The sequence below is a fragment of the Anolis sagrei genome, chromosome 1, assembly GCF_037176765.1.
Source record: "Anolis sagrei isolate rAnoSag1 chromosome 1, rAnoSag1.mat, whole genome shotgun sequence".
NCBI classification, from domain to species: Eukaryota; Metazoa; Chordata; class Lepidosauria; order Squamata; family Dactyloidae; genus Anolis; species Anolis sagrei.
This window is the reverse complement of record NC_090021.1, coordinates 218492872-218512395: the sequence shown is the minus strand read 5'-3', so window position 1 is coordinate 218512395 and position 19524 is coordinate 218492872. Positions and strand designations below refer to the sequence as shown.

The 19524-nt window shown below is 40.6% G+C and overlaps 2 protein-coding genes across 2 annotated transcripts in view; one reads left to right on the top strand and one right to left on the bottom strand.

The window, feature by feature from the left end:
- SCTR (secretin receptor) overlaps positions 1–3352 on the top strand; it is a 30080-nt gene extending 26728 nt beyond the window's left edge. Inside the window, exons 12-13 of the mRNA XM_060760701.2 lie at positions 186–227; positions 2006–3352. Coding sequence (XP_060616684.2) covers positions 186–227; positions 2006–2188 — 225 coding nt within the window. The 3' untranslated portion in view covers positions 2189–3352. The remainder of the gene's footprint in view (positions 1–185; positions 228–2005) is intronic.
- A 4572-nt stretch (positions 3353–7924) lies between these two features.
- Positions 7925–18867, bottom strand: TMEM37 (transmembrane protein 37). Its single transcript, XM_067473187.1, has 2 exons — positions 18423–18867; positions 7925–13180 (listed from the first exon to the last, which is right to left on the bottom strand). Exons 1-2 carry the CDS (start codon positions 18441–18443, stop codon positions 12584–12586), a joined length of 618 nt encoding a protein of 205 aa, XP_067329288.1. The 5' UTR covers positions 18444–18867; the 3' UTR covers positions 7925–12583.
- Between the last annotated feature and the right edge of the window lie 657 nt (positions 18868–19524).

Genomic DNA, 19524 nt, shown 5'->3' with positions numbered 1-19524 from the left:
TATGATATTGCAGCTTTAGTCTTTGGAGTCAAGACTTATCCATGATCTTGTTTCCGTAGCTGTCAGCACACTGCATGCCACAAAAGTTTTTGTATTTCTATTTCTTGACATTTCTTGTTCTAGAATGCCAGCCTGCTATTTGCAATTGGATACTGCAGGACTGACATGAGCCTCCTTTGTTTCAGGGCTTTGCTGTGGCTGTGCTTTACTGTTTCCTTAATGGTGAGGTGAGTTTCCTACATGCTGACTTTGCTTAAAACATAAAACCAGAGCTCAGAAAATTTATTTTTGTAGGCTGTATTCCCCAGAATCTCTCAGCCAGAGTAGCCAGCATGAAGGGATTTTGCGGACTGCAATCCAGTCTGCAATAATAACTTTTCTCTGCTCTGTATAAGATTAATCTTCCCATTTTACCATTTCCTGTGATAGGATCAGTTCTCATCTACTCATGCTAGATTTTCTCCTCTTTACAAATTTCCCTCATAATTAGAGAACACATATAGTAAAGCTTTGAAGATAAAGTGGTGTTTTAAATATCAATAGCTGAATTACCTTGTGTCAGGTAAAAGATACAAAGTAAAAGCAGTAAAAAGATGACAACATTTGGGGAACTGTTTTCAGAGAGTAGGCCAAATTCAAATGTCCAGATTCTTCCATTCACATTTTTAGGCTCTTCCAAGGCCACACACCTCTCACCTGCCCATTTCTAGATTATTGATTTTGTTTTCTACCTTCTGCACTGTTCCTCTACTTGGGTCACCTCCAGACTGATCCAAACCAGAAAGTCTCAGATTTTGTTCCTGTTCTGTCCTGGTATAATCAGAGAGCTTTTGTACCATCTCTCCTAGTTGGTTTCTTTTAATCCTGCAAAAAACATAGAATCATAGAATTGCAGAGCTGGAAGAGACCACGTGGACCGTCAGTTCCAACAATCTGCCATGCAGGAAAAGCACAATCAAAGTACAGATGGAAAGAACAAGCACGAACAAAATCTGGGACTGTTCTATCAGTCTGAATACACACGCAAAGAGTCAGGTAAAATGAAAGGAAATGAATAATCAGAACCGCTTACATTAGACCACAGCACTGGAACAAGTGGCAATATCACATCGTACAGATCAGTTGCTCATACATAGATTGGGAAGGGATTATAAAGTTTTTTTATCATGCCAGAAGCGATTTGAGAATATACTGCAAGTCGCTTCTGGTGTGAGAGAATTGGCCATCTGCAAGGACATTGGCCAGGGGATGCCCAGATGTATTGCCATCCTGTGGTTTGCTTCTCCCATGTTTCTGCATGGGAAGCTGGGTTGACAGATGGGAGCTCACCCCGTCTCGTGGATTCGAACCGCCAACCTTTAGGTCTTCAGGTCAGCAGTTCAGCCGGCACTAGGGCTTAACCCATTGCGCCACCACGGCTCTCGATTATAAAGTAAATTGTGGCTCTATCTTTTATCATATAAAGCCAAACGCTGAGCCACAGGGATTTCCAATGGAGTAATCCCAGTGAACAACCTAGTGTCCTTTGGCACCTGTAAAACTAACAGGTCACAGTTCATACAATAACACTGTGCAACAAAATTTGAAACATTTTCTCTTTCTGGTTTGAAAGTGTTATTTCTCTGTAATTGTACAGTACTTACTTTGAAAGTAGTTGTTATACTCCAGAAACTTAGTTTTTGTGGCTGTCACAAACTGTATTTAATTGACTGAAACTCTGTATTCATTGAAAGGCTATAGTAAAATGTGCTGCAGGATATTCCACAGTTTAATAATCTTTTCCATGTTTATATGATGGACCAAATTGGAAATGACATTTGTAACCCAGGAACAGAAATCATGTTACATAGTGTAAGAGATCTGGTCATCTTAAAGAGAGCCCTACCATAATTCTTTGTTGCTGAGTTGAGAGACTGCTGCTTCTGAGAGTAATCAGAATTTCTCTTTGAAAAGCTGTGAGCCTTATGGACATTCTGACATAAACCTTATGGACATTTTGGTTTAGGTCCAGCAGGAGATTAACAGAAAGTGGCAGCAGTGGCACTTAAAGAAACGTGTCATTTCACAGAAGCACCACAGCTGTTCGTTTCATAATGAAGTCAGTGGATTCACTCAGGTGCTGCAACTGCTGAAGCCCAGCCCTCAAGAGGAAAGGAGGCTCTCTGTCCCCAATAGTAACTTGCAGTAAGTCTCCAGCAAGCACAGAGAAGACTAAAGTCATTAGCATTCTTCAAGGTTCCAGATCCGCTCCCCCTCCCCAATACCAAAACCCATGGCTGTTTAAGTCCCATTGTATACAATGGTGTAATAAAGGAGTGAATAAATGAAAAGAGTGCTGGAGAGAACCTGAGAATCTGAAAGGACAGGAGGCTACAGCAAAGTATGTCTACATATCACAGACAATGTTAGACATGTAGTAAAATTAAGATTTGCTTTTTGGAACATTTTTTCTGAATATTTTTGAACCTTGGCTGCTTGGATCTTGGATGCAGAACCCATGGATGTGGAGGGTCAACTGTAACTGCTCACTCAGAAGTTACTGGAAAGCCCAGCCTTACTTCTGTGGACGTGGTGCTTGTGCACCTGGAAGTTACATGCAATTCTTAAATTAATTCTGCTTAGAGTCTAGCTTGGGAGACATCTTGAATTTTGTTAACAGCAAAGGCTTTTAGCAAGGAGCATGACGATTTCCTAAATGATGGAAAAGTATCTTCTTCCTATTGTCTTGTTTTTTTTTCTTGTTCTTTGTGAGTCCACCACTTTAAAATTCAATTTCCTTCCTTGCAGATAGTCTTAAGTGCTGGATTAAAAGGGTTTTAAATGGTTTGGGGCTGTTGAATATCATGCTGAATATCAGTGTTTTGGGGCCAGACATGACTCTCGAGCAGCAAATGATCCTTGGGGAGCTGTTGTGTTGTCTGCAGACATTATGAGCTTCCTGTTGAACAGTGACAACAAGAACAACAAATATCTCTCTAGAACAACAGCACTGTACCTGTAATCAACTACAAGGGCCAACTACACACTGTGATCAGCACTAGAACCTTGGGATCTTAGAAAATCAGCTAGCAGTGTTTCCAGGCAAATTTTCAACCAGTTTACCTTATTGAAAAGATTGTGATTATTTTGGACATTGCAACTGGTGTTAATTGCTGTATGATAGGAAGGCTAAATTACTGTAACATAGTCTGGGAAGGCCTGCCTTGATGCTTATTCAGTCTTGCCCAAGAAGAGAGTTGGGTTTTCTGAAGAATGCAGTATTTGTTTTTCATCTTCCCCGCCGATTTCCTACTGCTTTGTGGTCTGTATTCAAGATGATGCTCTTGACATAAAAAACCTTGGATGGGTAAAATGTGGCTTTCCAAATTTTGTTGGACTACATCTCCCATAATCTCAGACTGATGCTGCCTGGTCTGACATAAGTCAGAATCCAACTCATCATTTTTTCTTTACATTGTCCTCCCTATGTCTCTTGTTCAGCTCAGACAATACAGTCTCTGGGCCAAATTAGAAGAATAAGTTGAGGGAAAGTGTTTGTGAGAGTTATCCAATTACTATAAAATGTTCTTCCTTGGTAGTCTCACCAAAATGCGAGCTATTTTGGGTATGTTGCAAAACCTATTTCAAGCTGATGCATAGTATTAATGTATGTTTTGCTTTATGCTTATTGCAGTACGTCTGTATGTTATTAAGCAAATAAGTAAATAAACATGGCTAAGCCCATTGCTTCAGCTGAGGCAGTTCGGACATTATCTTGTGTACAAACACATAGTAGGGAGTTGCATGTAGAGTAAGCTAATTTCCCTCCTAAAAGATACCTTCCAAGTATCAGATAAGAAGAAATTTACACAACTTTGTCCGTGCTGGTTTTGCTTATGACGTCAGTGAAATTAACAATTGCTAATATTTGTCTCCCACCCAGTTCCTTGCAAATAAGATTCAAACCAGTAATTTTCCAAGAGAGAGGTTGAGAAAGGCCGAATTTTACTAAGATGTTTTAAACGGACACAATAATGATTGGGGTATCGATTGAAGTCAATATGTCTAATGTTTGGTCAAAACCAGTTCATACATGTATCCCAGAGCAAAATATACCAAAATCCAAAGAGTATGTTTTGATAGTATCTGAAAAAGTTGATGGATCAGATCCAAAATGTTGTTTCTTGATATAACACAGCAAGTTTGGTGCCCCTATGAACACACATGTAGATTTCTGCAGTGCAAGGGAGAGATAGGTAGACAATTTATAGAGTGGATGTGCCCTTCTGACATAATATCCCACCTTGTTTTGGTAGCTGGCTGTGCAAAATGTCTCAAGCAAAAACTCCAGTCTGGCTCGTCTCTGCATTGTGTTTTTGTGACATATGCCACAATCTCAAGGGAAGGAAGACCAAGGAGGGCCATTTGACATTTTCTTTGTTTCTCTAGAGGAGCTGCTGAGCTGTGTTTGAGGCTTCTGGGCCTTGTCTTTACCCACAGAAGCACCAGAACGGTGAGATGGGTGTAGTTCTGTATATTAGCTGGCAAGCAAGTATACACTGAAGGGTTTTTTAATGGATCTGTAGATTATACAGACAAACACACACACATATATGCATGCATGCTAGTTTGAGCTTCTTTCTTATTGCTTTAAAAAGAAGAAAGGTGTCTCATGGCATCTAAAATTAACAGATTCATTTAAGCATCTAGCAGTTATTCTAACTTTCTTGGATTATGATCCATTCCCTTGCTATGTGTCACAGCAGATCCTAGGAACTTAGAACTCATGACAGAAAGATAATTGTCTTTCTCTTAAGTGTTAGTTCATGTTCCTGACCTTGCGATTCAAGTTATGCTACCAATCTGGATGGCATGAGGATTGTATTCACACTAATTGGATCTTGACCGGATGCTTTTGTATTTGTTTGCATTCTCCTGGATGACACACTCCAGCCTCTTGAATCGCTTGGCCCTTTGACCTTAACTGTAAATAAATAAATGAAACAGAGCATGTCCTTAGTTATCTCTTCTGCCCATCGTGCCCCTATGCATATACGAACACACATGTAGGTGATTGTTTCCTGTATGAGCCAGAGGGCTTTCCCCAGGCTCACCATATCTTAGGCCACACTGAATTTCTTTTGGTTATCACAAAGTCTTGGTGGATTTGCAATCATCGGGGCAGGTAACAATTGAAATAGGATGTCAGTTGCATTGCATTGAATTACTAAATTACAGGCAGTAACTCAGTACATCTTTGTGGGAATTACTAACTGTAATTCAATGCATCTTTGTTGGTTCAGTTATGTGTACTCAAATTCAAAGTTTAGAAAAAGAGATACTTATCTCCAAATAAGAGCTCAGTAAACAAATCCTGAGGTGAAGGTTGGCAGGCAGATGGGGGTAGTTGCCTCCCCAGGTGCCAGGAATGTTTTTCTTCTGGAAAATAAAATGCTCCATATGGAGAAGAGACAGAAAGGTGCCAAAAGAGCGCAAGCTAAGATTGCCATTGACGGAACATCATGATTCTCCACGTTTGCAGAACTACAGCAACTCGTCTAACATCAGACCGTGTACAAGTGGCCCAGATTATCAGCCAAGTTTCCGCCAGCCTCCCTTTCTCCCTTTGTATTTTGTTAATGATGTGTAAATAAATATGCACACATTGGTTGTAGGCCAGTCACTCACAAGACGATTCTGTGAAGCCTGCGGTGCTGAACAAATGGTCTATTTGTGAGGAAGGGGGTGGTGGGTGGATAGCTCTGCATCTCCTCTGTACGGCATTTGAAACTTGTCTGAGACAATTATTCTGGAGAACTGGCTTTTCCCGACAGCATGCTACACAAAGCCCAAGCCAAATGTTAGGCTGCTGAAAACAGTTTTATACATCCCTGTAAGATATGACAGATTATCCAGCTCATTTTGGGTATGGAGCAAAACAGACACGGGTGCTTGCAGTATACAATATGCTTTACTTTCTTGGGCTGAATTCCTTTGCAGAATTAGCTTGCTTAATTCTGATAAGATTTCTGCTCAGCCCCATACTTTTAAAAAACCCAAAGGAATTGGTATGTTTCAAATGTAAAAAAGAATAAAATGGGGAATTGCCAACGAGAGTGTCAACTTAGTTTAATAACTGAAATGATAAATATACATGCTAGGAGCACTGTGTCAGGGGTTAGAATTATGGGAATTTCAGATTTGCTGCAATATGTATGTGTGATCAGTTGCTTCTTCAGTGTAGTGTATAAACTCTATGGAAATAATTAAAATGGGGGGGGGGGAGAATAACAATATAATGTTGCATAGCAATTAGTACAATAAAAATGACAAGCAAACATATTTAATGAGCAGCAGCTCATTAAATATTTAGGTGAAAAGCTCAGATTGTTTTAGCTTCTTTTAAAACAAGAGATTATTTCAATTTATTGCAGGTTTTTGCTATGCAGTCTTTTCAGAAGGCATCTTTCCAGAGATCAGCATTTCAGTCCAACCTAAACTGATACAGAATACTGCTACCTTGAGCTAAGCGGACTGAATATGGGTGCTTCCAGACAGATTGAAAAGTTTCAAATTTTGTTCCTATTCTTTTTTATGTTTATTGTTGTTTATTTGTTCAGTTGCTTCCAACTCTTTGTGTCCTCATGAACTAGTCCACGCCAGAGCTCCTTATTGGGCGTCGCCACCCCCATCTCCTTCAAAGTCAAGCCAGTCACTTCAAGGATACCATCCATTCATCTTGCCCTTGGTCGGCCCTTCTTCCTTTTCCTTTCCATTTTCCCCAGCACCACTGTCTTCTCCAAGCTTTCCTGTTTTCTCATTATGTGGCCAAAGCACTTCATCTTTGCCTCTGATATTCTTCCCTCCAGTGAGCAGTTGGGTATTATTTCCTGGAGTATGGACTGGTTGGATGTTCTTGTGGTCCAAGGCACTTAGAATTTTCCTTTAACACCACGGTTCAAAAGCTGTATCGCATGTTATAATGGGCTAAAATAAACCAATCTGTGAAACGGGTATAAAAGGAATATCTGATCGTATTGGCAGCTGAAAGAAAATATATGCAAGTCTCCAGAATAAAATCTGGAAGGACAGGACCAAAATTGGGACCTTTCTGATTTTTAAATTAGTTTGGATGTGTGTTAAGAATACGAGAGTTGTCTGTGTAGTTGCAGACTGTCTTGTCTCCATCAGTAGCTGACCAAATACTCCTGGGAACTCCCTGTGGCTATTCATTCCTGGCATGGGATGGGGACATTCATCCCCACCATATTCTTGGCATATAGCTAATTGGCATGCGTATTTCTGGATCAATGCCAGTCTTTCCATTAAAACAGGGTTTGCTTTGCTCGGCACTATGTACACTGGAGGCTCACACTGCTCTTGGAATATGCAAGGCTCCAGTTGTGTCATGTATTGGATGTCATAGAATATGGTAGGATCTCCACAACAATGTATTTAAATACTCAATTACCTGGTCATCTTAGTTTTGGAGGCATGATGAGAAAAACCTTAGTAACATTTGTTAAATGCTCAGTAATTGAAAGAGAAACTTTGTATGAAGCATTCAGTCATCATGCAGAAGTATCTGAGCTCTGCAGACAACTTCTAGTTATTCTGTCTTTTCATGGACATATTTTGTTCTTTTGCTTCACCAAATGTGTTCTAACAAATCCCTGCTCCAAATATTCAAAGTGTGTTACTTACTCACATTTGGCATACAGTAGGAAACTCAGTACTGACATACAATAGGAAACTCAATCAGGCATTTTCAGCTTTGCACCAATTATTTTGTAGTAGAGTCATCTGGTTTTGCTAAAATCCATTCCCCAGCTCTTTTTTTTTTTTGTTTCAATTTGGACCAAAACAAATGTGGTACTTCCATGTTCCTATTTAATTACTAAGTGTCTCTCCTTATGTTTAAACAAAAAGGTTCCTGATGACTGGGTTGATCAATTCAAAAAGTAGTTTATTGAACATTTGACATTCAAGTCTTCAATTTTATCTCACTTTCATTTACTTTTGTAGAAAATAGTTACAGTTTAGAAAACGCTACATAATAAAACTCACATAATAAAAACAACATTTATTGGAGGCAAAGGCCATATGCAGTTCTGGGCCTGTGCTCTCATCTGTCAAGAATTTTTTGACAAAATGGCTTTTAATGGAAACTGAATCATACACTCACAAAGGAGTCTGCTACAGAATGCCATTTAGGGCTGTTTCAACTTGACAGCTCAAAATGCATCTCTAATGCATTTGAACCTCTGTGGGATAAATTTGAAACCCCTCTGTTCAACGGAAATAGAGTGATAGCTAGCCCACATCTAATGTATGCATATGGGAATTTTTACCACAGTGTCCTCCTTTTGGACGTGCCTGAATGACAAGTATTCATTTAGCTCATGGGAGAGGGGTGTTCAGCCTTTTGAACTGATGCTAAAACTCTAGCCAAACCAAGATTAGTTCATGCTAGGAAAATGGGGAGAAACCTTACATATGTTTGAAGGAAGTCATCAGGATCTCATGAAACTAACGAGAAAGAGTTGTATCTGTGTATGTAGGTATGTATATGTATGAATATAAGTAAACACACACTTATGCATACTGTAAGTCACTTAAGAACTGGGGGTGATGGGACTTAATCACTACTAGAGACCTCTTCCAGTCACTTCTGATTTAATAAAAGCTATTCATAAATTAAAACAAGTATGCGGGGGCAAAAAGGCCTTTAAATGACCAAATGCTGCAGTGGTTCTCAACCTGGGGTCCCCAGATGTTTTTGGCCTACAACTCCCAGAAATCCCAGCCAGTTTACCAGCTGTTAGGGTTTCTGGGAGTTGAAGACCAAAAAAACTGGGGACCCCAGGTTGAGAATCACTGTGCTAGAGGCTAGCATGATAAACCATTTTTGCTTAGAATTGTTTTGTTTGTGTTTGGGTTGAGGGGATCCAGATGATATATTACAGACTGGGGTGTGCCATAGGCAATCCTTGGGTTATATTTTGCCCATCCCTATTCTAGAATATCCACAAGTGGCTCTGTGTGGGAAATCGTGGTAATTTAGGGCACTGGTTCTCAACTTTGGTCTGGGTATTTTGGGCTTCAGCTCTTAGAAGGCCAAGTCAGTCATCAGTTCTGGGGGCTGAAATCTAAAACACTTGGGGATCAAAGTCTGCGAATTACTGCTTTAGAGTGTTGTTAGTATTCATTCATAAGTTACATCTAGGTTCTGCCCTTCATCTAATGAACTGATTTCTTTGAGTGAACCCTTAAATGAGTCCAAAACAGCCAATGCTGCCTCTCTTTCATCTTGCAAAGATTGTTGCTTTACCAAGAAATTGATTATATTTGATACAGAATATACAGTACAAGTTGAATATCCCTTATTTAAAATGCTGTGGACCAGAAGTGTTTTGGATTTCGGGAGTTTTTTTGGATTTTGGAATGCTTGTATTTGCATCTATGTACATAAACATCTTGGAGATGAGACTCAAATCTAAAACACAAAATCACTGATATTTTGTATACACCTTATGCACATAGCCTGAAGGCAATTTTGTACAACATTTTAAACAATTTTGGGCACGAAACAAAAATTTTTGTATATTGAATCATCAGAAAGCAAAGGTGTCACTATCTCAGCCACCCTTGTAGACAATTTTGGATGAATTAGGAATTCTGGATCTGAGAAGCTCACCCAGTATTTCCTACATGTGCCTCTGAATGAATTAAAACAAATCCTGCAGGAAATGCATAAACTAGCTCAGTCCTGACCAGAATCCTATTGAGGAGTTACAAATGCACTAAGTACAGTAGTTATGCTGCTACACAGTGACTATCACTCAGTAGCAGAGGTCAATTGGGACACAGATTTATTGGCAGCCACATCCCTTCCAGTGAGCGAGCTCTTTTGGGGCAGGCAGAAGTGGGATGCCACTTGCAGTTCCTCCATACCCCTGACTTCACTTCTGTTGGGATGTGGGTCATCAGGCAATTGTTTCTCAGTTGACATGAGAACAGGCACTTGTTGATTGCGGCAGCTGCTGCCCAGTAAATGAGGATTGGTGGACTTTTACAGCCCCTATATATACCCTAAACTAGAGGCTACTATTCAGGGATTGTGGACAGAAAACAGTAACAAGCAGGTTACACATTCATAACTGTCCAACAGTACTCTAGTTCTAGTGTTAATTTCTTTTTTAAAAAGCAGCAACAACAATGAATATTTCTAGCTTTAAGGAATGCCTTCTGAGACAGAAAACAGGGAATTAACTTCCTGTGTTTTTGATAAGACAGAAATATATATTTTAGCACATTAATCTACAATCTACATCCTGTCCTCTCAGGACTGCACAAACAAAGCAATGCCACTTTGAAGTCTCAAGTTCCTTCCACCACCATTATTATCCAAAAGGGAAGCTCCCTTTTGAAAAATTCAGTCTGTGTAGATAGTTTGCATCTCAGCTGTTAAGGGATTTAGGGTGCACCCACAATGATGAATTAACGCAGCTTGGCACAGATTTCACTGCCTTGGCTCAATGCAAAGGAATCAGGGAGTTGCAGTTTGACAGGGTCTTTAGCTTCTCTGCCAAAGACTGTTGGTGCCTTATCAAACTTCAGCTCCTATAGAGTAATGGCAGTTAAAGTGGGTGTCGAACTGCATTAATTCTACAATGCAAACACACCTTTTGTTGCTTTCTTGGTCCTCATTTCAGTTGTTTGGACATACCATCTTGTCACAGAATCAGATGATCAAGAATCAATTTTTTGAAACCATCATTGTCATCACCATAATCTCTTCCTGGTAAATGTTTGCTTATAACAGAACTGGTTGGTTTATTATTTATGTTTTGTTAATCTGACACAATACGAAGCCACATAGCAGAGAGGTGAAAATATGGAGGGCAGTGGTTATCAACCTGTGGATCCCCAGGTGCTTTGGCACACAACTCCCAGAAATCCCAGGCAGTTTACCAACTGTTAGAATTTCTGGGAGTTGAAGGCCAAAACATCTGGGGACCCACAGGTTGAGAACCACTGGTGTAGGAGATTAATGAAATCAGGATTTCTGCATGGAGCATTTTGATTTTAAGAGCTGCTTCCCAAAACCAAGGAGGTTTGAATGTCATGAAAACAAAGGTGGAAGTACAAAGACGTTCCCTTTCACATTTCATATACAGAATCAGATAGTGATTACATAGGTAAGTAGTGTTGGTATTATTTCAGAATGCAAACACTCAGTTTCTTGTTAAGAGTAAAGCCACTGTCCCAATATGTTTTCGCTGCAGTTAAAAATCAAGTGGCTTTATCATGGTCCAAGCCAGCTCAATCCATGTGCATTTTCAATGGAAGTCATGCTTTTTGCTTCACTCACCACCACTATCACAGTGTACTTTTACTAGAAAAACAGAAAAGCTTTCAAGTGGAAGAAAGATCTGGGCAGAGATTGGAAAGAGCTAGAAATAAATATCAAGGGAAAAAAGATCTAAGTTGGGATAGAAAACCTTGGCCCTCCAAATATTTTCATGGACAACCCCCAACATCTTTTATCATTGGCTACACTAATTAAATTCTATGGGATATAGAGGGCCAAAGGTTTGTGTTAAAATTGTTAAAAGTAGTAGATGATGACGAGGGGTTCAGGAAGAGATATGTATGACTTCCTTGTTACATGGAACTAAAGTCACCATATAAAATGTGAAAATTACCATATGTAGCCTTTCAGATGTTGTTGAATGGCAATTCTGAACAGTCCTAGCCATCACAACTAATGGAGGGAGAGATGATTTCCACCTCGATAGAAAATAGATTTATAGGCACAGTTCAAAAGAAATATTCTCCATAGCACACAGTCTGATAAAAATGCTTGCATTTTATATACATATCACATAGATTTTTATGAAGAAAGAATAAGGATCAAAGTCCTACCATGGGCTTTGATCCATAACCTGAAATTATTTATTTGGAATGTGATCCTTAAATTAAACTGAAATTATTTATTTTGGAATGTAAGCTCGAATTGGCATTGTCCAACATTCTGTGGAGTGTAAATGTTTGTTTTTACTGTTGCAGTACAAAAATAAAGTAATGGATCTAAACTCAATTTCTAGGCCCTATTAGAATAGATTCACTGAATCAATGTTAACTTGATAGATCAAAATTTAGGTTGTAGAGATTTAAGAGAGAGAGAGAGAAGCAAATTTACAATGTGTGTCTCCTATCCCACTTGAATACTGAATTTGGCCAGCTCAGTAGTTCAGGCAAAACTAGTTATGACTAAACCCACTGGAAAGTACTGGAATTTGTTAAATTTCTTAAATGTGTTAACTGGATCCCTTGATTTCCATGAGACTTGGCTGCATTGGGGTCTCTAAAAACATATGAACCATTCACATCAAAGAATTATTTTTTTAAAAAAATTATAGGAGGCTGTAACATCCAACTTTCAATGGTTGTCCTCTACTGGTCCTATGGGCATTGACTAGTCCTAAGGATATCCTCTGAACGTAGCTTTTGCAAATCATTTTCCTCTTATTATATATTCAGAAAACATGGTGTGTGCTTTTCTCAAATGCTGATAGACTACAATATGCTCCCAGTTTATTTAGCAGAACTGTTGGTCATCATTGTTAATTTTTCTCAATCTGCTCCATGGAAAGGTTAGGTGATTAAGATGAAGTCCGCTGATTCCATTAAGGAAGAAAAGGAAGGCAGCAATAAACTCACACCAGAAGGTCAGTGTAAAGCCTGTGAAGGAGATGTAGTCCCTCAGAAGGATTAAGAAGCTCAGCACCCCAGCTGATGAGAGCAGAAAAGAGGCAAGAATGAGGACCGATCCCATTGACCATTTTCTTCTTGAGTTGATGTCTTCACACACTTGTGAGACCATGAGAAGTTCCAAGCCAAAGATGGCCACCACGACAGCAAAAGACACCATACTTCTTGCAAGAGTCATTCCTATGTTCAACCCTCTGACGTTGGCCAAAGTCAGGTTGGTGTCACATTTGAGGGCACTGTTGTTGCTGATGGTACAGAAGTGCCACAATCCAAAGAGCTTTCCTTTGGCAAACAGCCAGTGGCCATCACACACTGCGATGGAAGACAGGACAACGGATATTGCAACGCAGAGGATAATGAGGCTCCGGATAAAAGTCTCAAAAAACAACTTCTTAGGCCTTCCATGAGCACGCAGCCACTGGGCCTTAAAGAGAAATTCCCAAAAAAAGAAAAGAGAAAAGGTTATATCTCAGCTTTTGTATTTCAAAGCAACAAGTATTTTAAAAAATCATAGCAAGCTAGTGGATAGCTTATAGGGTTGTTAATAGTCAGAGATAGTTATGCCTAAAATGTATAAACTAGCATTCATTTATTATTTTTCAACCTTTACCCCATCACTGCAATTTCTTTTCCTCTCTGTAATATAATAGTAGATGATGATGATGATGATGATGATGATGATGAGTGCCATCACATTTAGAGTGTTGACTGCAGACTAGTGGACAGAGATGGAGATGTGAAACTGATACATTAGTCTTACTCAGATGTTCATAGCAGGGTTAAACTGAACATATGAGAAGGGTGATATGTTGACTGTCACTGAAGAGCTGACTCTCACTGTCCTCACATGGAAAGTGATAGTGAAAGAGGGGCTGGTTAGCAATTTCCTTTCCTCATCCATTCAGTTTAGCTCAGGCATGGGCAAACTTCGGCCCTCCAGGTGTTTTGGACTTCAATTCTCACAATTCCTAACAGTGTTTTGAAGTCCAAAACACCTGGAGGGCTGAAGTTTGCCCATGCCTGGTTTAGCCTTAACCTGAATCCCTGGAAAGGATTACAGGAAGATCAGAGAGACTGATGTTTTTACAGTGTCATAAAAGGCAATATTGTCAAACACACTGAACCTCAAAAGTGATAGAGAATTCTCTGTAGGTATAACAAATATTGGGACACTTCAGAGGGCTTGTTTAAAACAGGAGAGAGCAAATTTCCACCTTGTAGGATTTCTTACTCTTTTTTGCTAGATGTCAGAGGTTAGTGCAAATCTATGACAAGAGCAAAATTGTGAGTTAGAGCTCAATTATTCAGATAAATCTGAGACAAGTGCAAAATAGTGGGGTAGAGCCAATTATCTACTGCATTCCCGTTCCTAATGGACTTGTGCACAACACCAAATGTGTCAAAAGAAAACAGAAGTATGAACTCAGCTACAGAAGTGATTTGAAAAAACTGTACCATTCAGCTACTTGGAGGCAGAAGTCCTCGGTGACCTATTGTGAACTACTTAAAGTAGCTAACAAATCCAGATGTGCATTATCCCCTGCAGCTCCAGCCCCATTTAAAGGATATGTGAAGTACTTTGGAGACCCTAAAGTGCTTTATAATTGAAAATTATTATTTCTGGTGTGTGTGTGTAGTTTTTTGTGTGTCTCTATGTGTATAGCTATAGCTACATCTATAGATAGGTATATACTTTTATTGCAAGTGCCTCAAACTATGGGAAGCTTCTCCCATTCTTTGGGAGCTTATTTACAACCTAAGGGCATGCACAATAAGCATGTTGTCCTTGTTTGGCCCCATGTTTCTGCTTTTCTTAATTGCAACCCCTGCAGGGTGTCTTATTTTCAAATAGCCCTTGTACAAAGCCTCACAGGAACTGCCAAGCGGGAACCAGTTTTTGCTGAAACATCAGCAATAACATACCAGTGAAGGGATAGAGTTGCTGATCTTTGTAAACAAGCCTTTGCACTCCAAGAGGGAGGAAAGGAAATGGAACAATTTGAGAAAAAACACACATGTGTGTCAACATCTACCCAGTACCTTGCTCCATACTGTTTTAGCATACTGTTTCACTTATACTATAAACTGCTTTGAGTCCCACTTGGGAGCTGGAAGCAGATCCAATCTGTCAGTCAATCAATATCAGGAGCAGAATAGTTTTAGACACATCATGAGTTCAATTCTATTATTCTGACCCTGAAGCAACTTGCCCAAACCATATCTCATTTTATCAATAATAGCTAGATTATTGTAGATGCAAAAGTAGAAAGGCAAGCTAATCCAACATTCAAACATAGATTTTTCAAGAGGGAAGGAAGGGGAAAAGGATATATATTTACATGACATATGGACATTATTATCATTTGAGTTACTACAATAATATTGTGCAAACATATGTACAATATTCACATGCTATAAAGGAACTATGCTAATAATGTAATGTAATGTAATATATTGTATATACATATAATATTTATAATATAATGTAATACAACATAATACTACTAATAATATAATATTATAATTATATAGTAATATATAATACTGATATTGTACTATGTTAATAATATAATATATTGTATGTGTATATATCTTGTAAGCCGGTCTGAGTCCTCTTTGGGGTGAGAAGGGTGGCATATAAATGTCATAAATAAATAAACAAACAAACTAGACAAGATACTGAATATATCACTGAAAACTACATTTAGGTTGGCCACTGTCATCCCAATCCCAATTTCTATGCATGGTTGTGAAACCTGGACAAGGAAGAAAGCTGATAGGGATAGAATGAGCCCATATGAAGTGTGGTGCTGCAGAAGATTTCTGTGGATACAGAATTGTCCCTCCACATTTGTGTTTTTGTCTTTTAATTGTTCACAGTTTTGATTTAAAATATTCTCTCTAGGAATCTCTCGGCCCTCCAGTGTGATTCTATAGTCAGCTTTCAGCCGACGTCAACTATAGAGTTATGCTGGAAGACCTAAAAATTCCTAGAGGTGTTCTCTCAGGTAAAAAAAAAAAGCAATAGCAATTTCTTTATTTACACTTATTCATCATCATGGGAGACCTGTGTCCCCAATCCCAGCAAATGTATAGGGCTGAGTATAAATGGGTCCTAGAGCAAATCAAGCTGGAACTCTTCCTAGAAGCCAAGAAGACTCAACTGAGACTGTCACACTTTGGCCACATCAGAACATGACTCCCTAGAAAAGATGATAATGCTTGACAAGATGGAAGAAATTAGAAAAAGAGGAAACCCCTATTATAAATGGATAGATTCAACAAAGAAAGTCATGACCCTAAGGCTGCAAAACTTGAGCAGGGCTGTTCACACGAGGGTAACATAGCATTCAGTGTTTCAGATCAAAGAGGGAAAAACTAGTTTTGCATTGCTTATCACTGAGGTCTGGTTAAACGGTGTCTATATTTATATTGTTTTTAGAGGGCAAATAGCTTTAAACTGTTACTTATTAATGTTTTTATTAGTATATTATTTTAATTTTATGTTGTGATAATTGGTTATTGTGATCTTTTGTCTATTGCCTATATTATTTTCTGTGTCTGTTGATTGTTGTAAGCCACCCTGAGTTCCTATGGGGAGAGCGGGCAGGGTATACATAAAGATGATGATGATGATTATTAGATACACAACTAGATTAGTACACAACAAACAAAATCACTATGCTGGCTTTTGTATTTGATCACACATCGGACACTTCCCAAGTATCTAGGACTGTGTGATGTATCAGCGAATAATGTGTGCAGATCCCAGTAGGGTGGCCTTTTGCAGCTGACAGATGGTAATTTTGTTTTTAAGTGCTGGCTAAGGTCTTTAGGAATTGCATCCAGTGTGCAGATCACCACTGGGACCACCTTTACTGGTTAGTGCCAGAGTCTTTGCAGTTCTAGCTTTAAATCCTCATATCGTGTAAGCTTTTCCAATTATTATTATTATTATTATTATTATTAGGTGTCCAGGTGTTTTGGACTTCAGCTCCCACAGGTTCTAACAATTGGTAAGGGGATTGGTTGGGATTTGGTTGGGATTTCATGGAGCTGAAGTCCAAAACACCTGGATACCCAAAGGTTGGGAACCACTGCAAGAAACACTGATATTAAAAGCTCGATTACTTAGGTTGCCTCTACACCAGTGTTTCTCAACCCAGAGGTCATGATGGGCTGTCAGAGAGGTCTGTTGGTCATGGGGGTTATGTGTGGGAAGTTTGGCCCAATTCTATCAGTGGTGGCTTCAGAATGCTCTCTAATTGTAGGTGAACTATAAATCCCAGCAACTACAACTCCCAAATGTCAAGGTCTATTTCCCCCAAACTCCACCAGTGTTCACATTTGAGCATATTGAGTATTTGTGCCAAGTTTGATCCAGATCCATCATTGTTTGAGTCCACTGTGCTCTCTGGATGCAGGTAAATTACAACTCCAAAACTCAAGGTCAATGCCCACCAAACCTTTCCAGTATTTTGTGCTGGTCATGAGAGTTCAGTGTGCCAAGTTTGGTTCCATTCCATCATTGGTGGAGTTCAGAGTGCTCTTTGATTGTAGGTGAACTATAAATCCCTGCAACTACAACTCCTAAATGTCAAGGTGTATTTTCCCCCAAACTCCACCAGTGTTCACATTTGAGAATATTGAGTATCCGTGCCAAGTTTGGTCCAGATCCATCATTGTATGAGTCCACTGTGCTCTCTGGATGTAGGTGAACTGGAACTCCAAAATTCAAGGCCAATGCCCATCAAACCCTTCCAGTATTTTCTGTTGGTCATGGGAGTTCTGTGTGCCAAGTTTGGTTCCATTCTATCAATGGAGTTTGGAATGCTCTTTGATTGTATTTGTAGCAACTACAACTCCCAAATGACAAAATCAATCCCCCATCCAACCCCACCAGTGTTCAAATTTAGGTGTATCTGGTATTTGTACCAAATTTGGTCCAGTGAACGAAAAGACATCCTGCATAACAGATGTTTACGTTATGATTCATAACAGTAGCAAAATTACAGTTATGAAAATAATTACAGCAATGAAAATAATTGTATGGTCGGGGGTCAGCACAACATGAGGAACTGTCTTAGGAAGGCTGAGAACTACTGCTCTACACAGTAGAACTAATGCAGTTGGACACCAGGGCTCACTGCAATGGGACCCTGATATTTCTCCTTCCCTAAGGTGCCAGAGAAAGCAGAGAAGGTTGAAAAGCACAATCCCGGGGATGCCATAGCCTGAAATCCCTGGCAGTGGAAGTGGTGTCAAGCTGCATCCATTCTCCTGTGTCCTCTTGGAGGTCTCTGGTTCAAGGAGTGGCTTGAAGGCTGTAAACAACAACAACCCAAGAGAGTGTCCTCTGTGCCCAAAGGAAGAGAGGGGCCCTCTCGTTTCCCCGGGGGGTGGCCTGCTCTCCCTTTCTCCCCAGCCCCCGTGTGAAGCCCCAAAGAGAAAGAGCAACAGGTGGGCAAGAGGCAAGGCGGAGAAAGCGGCTGCGAGGAGCGCCTCTGCCAGGAAGGAGGGCGCCTGCCTGGGAAACAGGAGAGGCGAGAACAAAGGAGCAGGGCTGCGAGTTGGGCTGGAGGAGAGCAAAGCCAGGGCTTCCTCCTTCCAACCCCAGCCTCCTTTCCCTAGGGCTCCGCGTCGCTCTTGCCTTGCCCCCGGGTTACCTGCACGGCGATGGCTGTCATGGTGACTTCTGCTCCTGGCAGGGAAAGCAGAGGGGCAACTTCTTCGGGCGGCTTTCTTTCTTTCTGGGACGGAAAGGCGAGCCTGCTGGGGTGGCCTGGCCCCTTCCTTTCCCTTCCCTTCCCTTCCTTTGGGGCTCAAGGAGGGCTCTCCGGGGCGGCAGAAGAAGCCTCCCTTCGGGTCCACATCCTCCGAGAGCCGGGGAAGCTGCGCCTGCCGAGCCAATGGGTTGCCCTTTGAGTTTGTCCCTTGGACTGAGTCAGCAGGAGGAGCAGGAGGAGGAGGAGGGATTGAGAGAGAGGCAGGCAAAAGCGGTTGGAGCCGGCGATGGGCTTTCAAGGCGGGGGAGGAAAGTGCCTGGAGGAGGGAAAAGTGCGCCTTTGTGCGCCTGGGCTGCTCCGCCATCCGCGGGAGTTCTGTCTCAGTGAACATAAGCACGGAGTTGAGGGTGCTTCTGCTTTGGAGAACCAGTGAACCTCCCAGCCCTGCCTTCCTGAATTTTGCACTTTCCCTTTGCTCTCTCTAGGAATTTGCACAAACCCAGAACCCCTTGAACTCAGCTGGTTGTTGCATTGGATCACACGCCGGACACTTCCCAAATGTCTAGGCCTGTGTGATGTATCAGCAAATAATGCGTGCAGATCCCTGTAAGGTGGCCTTCTGCAGCTGGCAGATGGTAATTTTGTCAGCGCCCATTGTGTTTATGTGCAGGCCAAGGTCTTTAGGCAGAGCACCCAGGGTGCCAATCACCACTGGGACTACCTTGACTGGCTTGCGCCACAGTCTTTGTTGTTATTATTATTATTATTATTATTGTTATTATTATTATTATTATTTGAAACACAACAAGATGAGTTCACAGCAGACACTCTGCTGGCTGTTGAATTGGATCACATGTCAGACACTTCCCAAGTGTCTAGGACTGTGTGATGTATCTGCGAATGATGCATGCAGTTCCCAGTAAGGTGGACTTCTGCAGTTGGCAGACGGCATTTTTGTCAGCACTGATTGTGTTTAAGTGCATGCCAAGGTCTTTAGGCACTGCACCCAGTGTGCCGATCAACACTGGGACCACCTTTACTG